Source organism: Corvus cornix, chromosome 12 (genome assembly GCF_000738735.6).
Source record: "Corvus cornix cornix isolate S_Up_H32 chromosome 12, ASM73873v5, whole genome shotgun sequence".
In the NCBI taxonomy this organism is placed as follows: Eukaryota; Metazoa; Chordata; class Aves; order Passeriformes; family Corvidae; genus Corvus; species Corvus cornix.
Window position 1 is genome coordinate 13651606 of NC_046342.1, and position 9649 is coordinate 13661254.

Below are 9649 nucleotides of genomic sequence, written 5' to 3' on the forward strand. Positions count from 1 at the left end.
AACAGACATCAGTGGTTGCTACAAACTTACAGAATCTGCAAACTCCCAGTGCCATCCTCTCCTGCTCAGTGGGTTCTCAGGATCAAATTCAAATGCTAGAAATCAAATTCAAATGCTAGAGCAGACACTGCTTTTTACAAGGCAACCTGTGAGACTGTTTCAACAAGACAATTCTTAACAAATAGCTTCTTCAATCAGTAGCTCCTCAAAGTGTGTGCCTGGAAAACAGTCTTTCCTCCCTATTACTGTTCTCCCCTCTGCCAGACAGGCAGTCAGGAGCCAAACCACTCCCTTTTATCCCTGCTCCAAGGGATTGAACTGAGCCTGTGCATGCCACAGTACTGCAGCTGCTCTGGATACCAGGCCTCTCTCTCCTGCAGAAGTGCATCAGGCAATGACAACTCCAAAACAAGTACTTCTTTTCCACTGCCAAAAAGTTTATTGAATTTTTTCCCCCCAAGATTCTTCACCTGGCTAAAGACATACAGCGAGCGATAGACTTGCAGGGACAGGGTCACTCTGCTCCATGCTTGTAGAGGATCAGATCCAGTTCATAAATGCTAATCCTAAATCATCAGGTGTGGATCTAAATCCCACCCCAAAAGGGAGCAGGACGTGGTCTGCAGAGGGGTCTACAGACAAAGCTAGATTTGAAGACTCTTCCTTTTAGAAAGTCAAAAAGCACCCTGCCCTTGTCCGAATGTCACCCTAATTTAGCACACGAGATCACAAAAGGCCACTGCTGGACCATCAGCCCTGTTTGCCAGGGTATTGCACAAAGGCATTGTGGCATCAGCCCAAAGTCTTACCAAATTCAATGGGGCTCTTTTGAGATCTGCACATAGCATTGCCAGTCCCCAAAGATAGACACCACAGCACTGTCATTAAAAAAATCCACCCTTCTGGCCAGGAAAAACATGACTAAATCTAAATTTCATTAAGTTTCTTCATTAAATATTAACACTTGGGTACGGAGAGACGCCCATGAGGGTCACTATATACCTGACACCACTAAAAGTCCAAGCACCCAACCTTACTGTGAAGTAGACAGACAGGTTTTGAAGTATGACAACTACAAACACAGCATCACTTACCCCAAGCTGAATAAATATTTGCATGACACTTTGACTCAGGTGTTTAAATTCTAGGAAATGTCTGACTTTATCAGCCTGAATCACAGACAAACAATACCAGATATTATCACTAAAAGCACCTTTTCAAACAATTTCAAAAGGTTAACATCCAACACTCAGTGACTGCACTTTATGTCCGGTTTTAAGAACAAAGCCCATGCAATTCAGAGGAAAACCCAGCTGAAGCAACCCAAATATCCTGTACCCACAAATAACTTCTTCCTAAGCAAGTGCCAGGTTAGGATGCTTTGCGTATTCTTGTCAGTACCCACAAGGCAACGACAAAGTGGAACTCTCCAGGAACCTTCCATCTCTTTCATCTCCCCTTTCCTACCCTCATGAAGAAGCAGCTGGACCCTATTGCTGGACCTTGGAGCATGCCCTTCAAGAAGGGTGGACCAATTCTGACCCACTGGGAGTTGGTGGTGCCACCTGCATACAGAGCATCCAAGGTGAGGAGACAATTCTGATTGTCCTGCCATGCCTGCACCACACTCTAAAAGAGCTGGGCAGTGAGGTGGCACTTTCCCTTGGACCTCACCCTGTTCTATTTCCAGGAAGGAAAGACCTTTGAGGGGCCATCCATCAAATCCCACCCACCCTCCTGGGTGACAAATGGAGAGGAGCTGCTCACCAACAGCTGCTCACCTTGTCTGCTCTTTTAAGGGAACTCTACTGTTTTAATTAGTCTTAATTCTCAAAGACACACTAAAACATATGATTTCTAGAGATCACTTTGTGGGTGAAACCCTGGCACTGCTGAAGCCACTAGCTGGATTCACATCGACACCATCCAAGCAACAGCTTTATTGGTCATACTGTATTGATTGGTCTTAACATACTGATCAAGTTTACATAATGAAATAGAAACAGGATGTTTACCTTGTACCACCCTGGACTACAGCACTGGCAGTAGCTCTGGGGTTTTTATACATACACTGCTTGTAGCAGAGTTGTGATGGCTGGGCTGCTACTGCTAAATAAGCTAAAACCAAATTAAATATTTCTCCAGCTAAGAAAAATTTGCATAGGGAAATTACTTGCCGACCACTTTCCACTTAGGTACATGGAGAACAAGTGACGCACCATTCAGCAGAAGGAATTACAAGTTGTGCAAGAGGCAAAGTGCTTCGAGGAGAGTGTCTAGACTACGCAAAGCAAGGCCATAAATTACACCTTTTGGAAACGATGGGCTTTAGCAAGGCTTGGAGCTGCATGATCTGATAAGTCCTCTCCACTCTGAGTTCGTAACATCTCTGGCCCAAGAGGTGCCACCCACAATAACTGAAATGTCAGGCTATGGATCAGGAACTGCAAAGTTTTACAACAGCCAAAGACCAAGCTCACAGCCTATTTAATTACCTGCTTCACAATCCAATAAGTTGCAAGTATATAAATAGCCAAAGTATGACAAATATTTAATATCTCCTGGAATTAAATTAAGACACTGGCAAAATAAATGATGTGTTTTAACTGAAAACAGCCATTTTCTGCAGATTCCAGACAATTTAAGCACAGTAATCACATTCTGCACTCCACACTGCTAAGCAGCACAGCATCCTCCCCATGGTGATGCTCCGCAAGCAGGCTCACCTTCACTTCAGGGTTGGCACAGAGCTAGGGACAGACCCAGCCAAGAGCCCAGCCACACACAGAACTCTCATTCAATGGTGGCAATGGCCTGTGCCCACACTGAGCCATCTAAGTGGTGAAGCCAACCCCTAACTACTCTTCCAGGTTTGTATAGGTATAGCACTAATAATTATCCTGCAAGCTTTGATGCAACTACAGAGCAGAGCATAAGGTCCAGCTCATGCTTGAGAGCTGCCTGGACCTTGCATCTACCTCTTAAACAGCACTAGACAGCAACTGAGGAACAGACAGAAAACAAGCAGAGCATCATCTTTACCTCTCCTGCCCTGCAGAGCTGAGAAAACCAAAAATCTCCAAGGGTTTCTTGGGACCAGCAGAGCGGAATCTGACCACAAAAACAAATTCCTCCAGCAGAAAGCTCCTAAAACAAGTTCCAACACCAGCTGAGACAGGGTCTGTCCCAGAAGAACAATGTGTTGGTGGTTTTATGAGAGAACTTGTGTAAATATGGCAGAAGTAACAATCCAACCCATGATAAGAAAGAAGTATGCGACTGTTTGGAAGGCTGCACTAGCTTTACTATGTTCCTAAATGTTGTAGCATCTGTGTACCTGCTGAAATGGCAGAAATTCAGTATTTTAAGATGCGTCGTAACCAATTTAACAGTTTCTGACCCCTCACACCTGTTCTGCATTAAGCACTGTGCTTAAATCAGTCACCATTCAGCAAAGCACAAGCTTAAGCGCTTTGCTGAATTTGACTGAGAATTTTGCTAATGCACTTGACGTCATCCCACAGGCTTACACAGGGACCCAAATCATGCGCCACTTCTCCCAGGAGTAGCCCTGGTAATCTGCAACAAATCTGGAACTTTTTTCATCCCACATTTATCCCACTGGGAACTGATTTACTCTCCTGCCTGCCTACTCCCTTGCTCTGCAGAAAGGAAAAAAGGCAATGGCAACCACGACTGCAGCGATATCTGACCTAATGTGCTCTCCACATTTTATCTCCTAACAAGTTCCTTCTGCTGCCCCTTTCCCAACAAGTGTTTTCAGTTTATGCTGTTTTGAAGGAGCAAACACCAATTCCAGGGCTGGGCTGTGCCTTTTGACTGCCGTGCTGTGGAGGTATTTAGCAAGAGGTACAACCCACACCCAAGGATGCTTGTCCAGCATTCCTAGGCTGCCAGCTGAGCTCTCTTCCCAAAGGCTTCAGACAGTTGGGATCAAGTGGGAAGAGGGACCAAGCACAGCTGGTTGTCTCAACTCTACTTCCAACAAATCAGCATGAGCTAGAGAAAAGACCACACACATCCTGGGCAAGCAATTACCAAGCTCAGTGCCATCTGCAGTAATAAAACACGTTGTTCTGAGAGTCATGGAGCTGGCAAAGCCACTTTCCTGCTGAGCTGCATCATGAGGCTGGAGCCTTCAATGTCCAGCAATATTTTAAGTTCTGATGGGAGTTTTTCCTCCACATTCAGTAGGTCTCTTGCCCAGATTCCCCAGTGTCTAGTAAGGGCTGCCCACACACTGCACCCTTCTCCCACCTGGGGTAGAAGATAAAAACAAAATCTCCCTATTTCACCAAGCTTTACAGGGATAAGTATCTTGCAGACCACTGTCTGCGTCTCAAATGTGCCTGGAATTCAGTGGTGGCTTAAAAAAGAAACCTAAGTGGGAAGTAAGACAGCACAGGCAGGTATCTAATAAGCCTTTTTTCCCTTAGGAAATACTGCTAGTGAGATGTAAATAGAAGAACTTACAGGTAGATGTCACAGATGTGTAGTTACTCAAGTGGAGCCTTACCCCATAAACATCAAAATAAACCCAAAGCAGAGGTGTAGACTTGAACATGCTGATCTAAAAAACAGTTTTTCCTCTATTGCTGAAATTTCTGGGGTGTCAGGATAAGAAAAATACCAGTTCTGAGTGGCGCCTGCTTAAATTCATCTGGAAATCTGGAACAGTTTGCTGCTGGTGTAAACAAGCAGTGCTGTCGTGCTTCACATGCAATAAATACCCAGCTACACCATCCATTTACACTTTTCCGCTGCTCTCTTTGCTCTCATATACATTCTAATTTATCAAACAGCAGGTAATTACCTTTGTGGTGCAACAGCACCTTAACTACATAGTTCCCTTTATTCCAAGGTGGTTCATGAGTGCTGCAGAACACCAGGCTGCATTTTCCAGCTCCTGAGCACTACACACAGGTGTGTGGCTCACAACCAGTGCCCGCTGTGCCAGTGCATTCCCAGCACCAGAACACGTGGCCCCTGGGTCTCCGGGCACCAGCCAGCTCTGACACAGCAGCACTGCAGGATCAAGGGGGGAGGATTACACACCTCAGGAGAGGTACCACAAGGATCTACAGCCTAGGCAAGAATTTCAGTGCTGCAGCCACAAAAAAATCAATGCTTTCTTATCTGAGAAAATTGCAAAGAAGGTGAAGCTATAGAAGCTGCCTGGGCTCTGGGAGCCTGGCAGGGGCTGACTGCAATACAGCCCATTTCAGCTGTGGTCCTCCAGCTGTGGTGGGGATGGGCTGGCTCTTATCAGGTAACCCAGCTAGGAAACCACTCCACAGGGCAACAGCTTCACTGCCTCACCTGCAAAGCCATGGTCACCTGCCTAGGCTGTGCTTGGGGTGGCAGCATCTTCTGTGCTACAAGGGGAGAGCTATGAGCCAGGCGAAGCCAAACCTCATCCTTCTCCTTCCAGCACTGGGCAGAACTTGCTGAGCAGGGCTGGGGACAGGTCCCCAGCACTCACTGCTGCACAGTTCTGCCCAGACACTTCTGCGGTGGCACCTCCTTGACGTGGGTGTGGGCTCTGAGCAGCCTGGTGTGAAGCCAGGTCCCCTCACCTGGGCAGAGCTTCAGTGGGGCTCCCAGATGCCCTGTCCATGGGCAGTGACTGGAGTGGGCAGATGGGCAGGTTCAGGCCCTGGCATCTCCAGGGGCCAACACATGCAGTGGATCAAGCAGCCCCCTCTGCAGCCTCTCTGTCCAGCACCATTGGGAAAGGAGGGAGCGTGATCCTGCACACCAGTCTGGAGGCTGCAAATGACAATGCTTGGTGGTCTTCTGCTCCCCATTTCTTCAAGAACGAAACAATTCCCTGGTAAACAACAAACTGTAAAGGTGGAGAGGCAAATAGCACATGGGAAAGGAAGCAGTTTATCCCTCCTCTGCTGACCAGCAAACTGACCCAACAGCCTCCATTAGAGCAGGACCAAAACCCAGTCTTCTCTCACCTTTCCGCTAAAAAGCAAAATGCATTTGTTCTACTCTGGTGAGTCTTGAGCACCTGATAGTTTCATCATTACTGAAGATCCAACCAATATACTGCAACTGAAGCTCAGTGCTCAAGAGGGATCAAGTCCCACACCTTCACCCTCTGGTCCCCCTCCAGCCAGCAGAGGAAGGGTGCACTTTCCCAGAGGGACGTGTGAGGAAAGCAAAGCAGAGGAGCACACAAAGTTCATCAACAAACTCCAGGCTCTGGTAGTTCTTTAATTGACTTCAACAGGAGTCATGACTAAGAAAAAAGGGCAAGGATCTATTCCCAGCATGACAACTGAATACAGGGATATAGAGAAGACAAAAAACGATAATTAATTCACCTTTAAAAGGGTGTTTGACATGTGTTATCATGTTAAATTTAGCTTTCCCAATTCCACTTCACTGCTAAGTTTGAGGGGAGATGATCAGCCCCCAAGACACACCTATTTTAGCTACATTAATAAGCCAGACATGTTTCCCTATGTTCTTCATTTCACAGAGAATGGATTATTTCCTTCCAAGATCCTGTGTAACTTCCACATACCCTTGAGTATTGCTGCCAGTTTGTAATTTTTCTCATTACTCCTCATTTCTTTGTTTCACCTGCACTTTATTCCCCACCTTTTCCTCTTCTCTCTTGTCCTTTCACAGTGCACTATTTTGATTTCAGGGACTATAAACTGTCCTTCCCAGCCACTCTCCTCTGGACCGCTAAGATGCTGCATGCTCCTTTGGATAAACCACTTGTCAGTTTCAGATCACTTTCATGTGAGAAACAGTTGCAGGATTTACTTGGTTTTATTTCAGCGAAACTAACAGTAACGTAAATTTCATCATCTTTCTCTAACACAAAGAAGTTGCACAGGAAACAAAAGCCAAAACTACTTTGGAAATTCATAATCTGTTGGAAAGGATTGTAGGCAAAAAGAACAGATAAAAGAAACTCCAAACCTGGCTATAATTTCAGTTATGTACTTTGCTCAGCAAACAAAAGCAGATCATTCAACCTTCCAGCAACACCAGATTGTCCTATATTGCCTTTAAACTACATGATACATTACAGATACACTTTCCTACCTCCGTATGTTGCAATGACTAATAATAGTCCTGTGGTGTAGCAGAACTGAACGCTGTTTGCATCAATACATCCAGGAGTCTGCCTGAATTGTAAAGGTCATTTGTAAACACAGAACAGTATCAAGGCTAAAACTGCAGTCTAAGAAACTCAACTGAAAATGGTGACAAAAAATAGGCCAGCTGTTTCAGAGAGCTACATTACATCACAGACCTAACTCTGGCTGCCACAGGGAAAAAGTTGGCTGCATTTGACTGAAAGATCCTGTGTCCAGATCCAGGAGAAACTTAATTTCTGCCCTGGCCCACAAGCTTGTGCCTCAGAGGAGAAACAAGCTTCAAGACAGCTCCTGGAGATGGGAAGCCCAGGTGAAGTGCTCCTGTCCAGCCTCTGCCTGGAGCAGCACACGGTTCTGCCATGGGGACACACCTGGGGAGGAAGAGCCAGGACTGTGGCAGAAACTTCATCGCAAACCTCTGCTGATGCATTTTGCTGGGAAGCCGGTCTTGAGGAGCTTGCCACACATAAACACTTGCAAGAAGTTGAAATGAGACTCGGCAACTCCTCAAGTCAGTGCCAGCACTCCCAGTTAAGCAAACTTTGCAGTAAGCACGGAGTTGTGGAGTCCCTTTGCAGGAGGCAACAGCACGTGCCTGGTGTTTTCCAGCAATATGACCCATTTCTCTCCTTTCGACAACCTTTAGATGGCCAACATCTCAAACTTCCCGATCCCGATGTTGCGTAACTAGAAGCAACGATATAAGTCACTGCGCTGGCTCTGTGTGGAAGACCACGGGGGGGAACAGCACGGAGGGTGACGAGGGGTCAGGGGGCTTCCCCGGGCCCCGGGACAGGGCAGCTGCCAGCACACTGCACCACGTGGGCCCAAGGTGCCCTATGCTGGGAGTGCCCTTGGGGTGCCCGGGGAGCTGCAGGCCTGGGGAGCAGCAGAAGAGGCAAGGACTGGGCAAGGATGCAGGCAGAGGAGTATCTAGAGGAGCGTGCAAAGGGGTAGGTCAACAGCGGGTAGGTAAGAAGGGGGCAGGCAAATGGGCGGATGGCAGGGGCAGGCCCACCTGCCAGAGGTGGGTGATGGAGAGGCAAGGCCTGGGCGGCAGGGTAGAGCCGGGTAGGACAGGACAGGGCAGTGCACGGCCGGTACCTTCTGCTGCCGGCGGGCCATGTCGGTGGGCTGCTTGGCGTTGAAGGGGTAGGCGATGCAGCGCATGACGAAGACGTAGAGCTGCAGCTTCTTCTTCCTCTCCTCCTCCTCCCGCTGCAGCCGCTCCAGCTCATCCTTCTCCTTCTCGCTGGCCACCGAGGGGCTGGGGCTGGCGGGCCGCGCCGCGCTGCTGCCGCGGCCGCCAGGCTGCAGCCCCCCGGCGCTCCCACCGCCGCCGGCAACGCCGCCGCCGCCGCCGCCCGGGCCCTCGCCGGGGCGGCTAGGAGAGAGCCGCGCCGCGGCCGGCGCCAGCGGCTCCTTACCGCTTTCCTCCTCCACCAGCTCCTCCGACTCCTCCTCGCTGGACGACGGGTCCAACATCGCGGCGGCGACGGCTGGGCTCGGCCGGGCGAGCTCTGGGCTGCGCTCAGCTGCGCTGCGCTCGGCGCGGCTCTGTCCGTGCCCGGCTCCGGCTCCGCGCGCCGCCGACCCCGCGCGCGCCCCCGCGCCGCCCCGCCCCGTGCGCGCGGGCGCTGGCCGCGGTGCTGCACGCGCGGGGCGAGCCGAGCGAGCGCCGAGCGCGACCCGCGCATGCGCAGTGGGGGCCCGTCGGCCCCGTGGCGGCGGGGTCTGGGCGCTGTGTGGTGACGGGCCGGTGTGTGGGTGACGGGCCGGTGTGTGGGTGACGGGCCGGTGTGCCGCTGTTTCCCCCCAGCCCCACACAGGCACTGCTGTGCCCGTGGTGTACCCACAGGAACCACTGTACCTCCAAACCTCCGCAGCCACACACAGACCCTGCTGTGTCTTCAATGTCCCCACGGACATCAATGTCCCTGCTACGCCCCTGGTGCGCCACAGCCCCACACGGACATTACTATGTCCCCACAGCAGTCTGGACCACGCGAATCCCCTCAGGCCTGAGGCTCATAGCATTTGTTTTCCACCAAGCAGATCTTCTTGCCCCTCAGTGCAGCTAAAAGTCTTAATCGAAAAGTGATGCTGCTGATAAATATTTTTCCCGAGTCACTAATTATTACACGTGTAACAATATCGTGGTATTCTGCTTTGAAGATTACCTGGGGCAAGCTGAGGACTTCAGGAGCTGCTGTGAGAGATGAGTCAGTGAAGACATCATGTGTGCTCAATGGTTTAACTTTTGGCGATTTTCAGATCTGATTGAGACTTAATTTATGTGTATGTGTGTATTTGTGGTCGGTGGGTGTTTTCGAGGTTTGGTTTTGTCTACTCAATTAGCAGTGCTTCTTTTCTAAATGTCAAAATAGCTGTCACCTGTTAATTGATGTTAATAAGTATTTAGGGAGAATAGATAAACATGGACTCATGGTGATGGAGCTGTGAGAATAGCTTGCAGGAGAGGAGACAGGTACTGCTTCTCG

General features: G+C 49.3%; 1 protein-coding gene across 31 annotated transcripts in view; it reads right to left on the minus strand.

Annotated features, from left to right (window-relative positions):
• The window catches only part of CADPS (calcium dependent secretion activator), a 210863-nt gene extending 202122 nt beyond the window's left edge, over positions 1-8741 (minus strand). For 23 of the 31 annotated variants that reach the window (XM_039558671.1, XM_039558670.1, XM_039558664.1 and 20 more), the window contains exon 1: positions 8253-8741. In XM_039558671.1, the coding sequence (XP_039414605.1) occupies positions 8253-8633 (381 nt within the window). In that variant the 5' untranslated portion in view covers positions 8634-8741. The remainder of the gene's footprint in view (positions 1-8252) is intronic. The other 8 variants (XM_039558665.1, XM_039558663.1, XM_039558659.1 and 5 more) reach the window with 2 other exon arrangements.
• Positions 8742-9649: the final 908 nt, after the last annotated feature.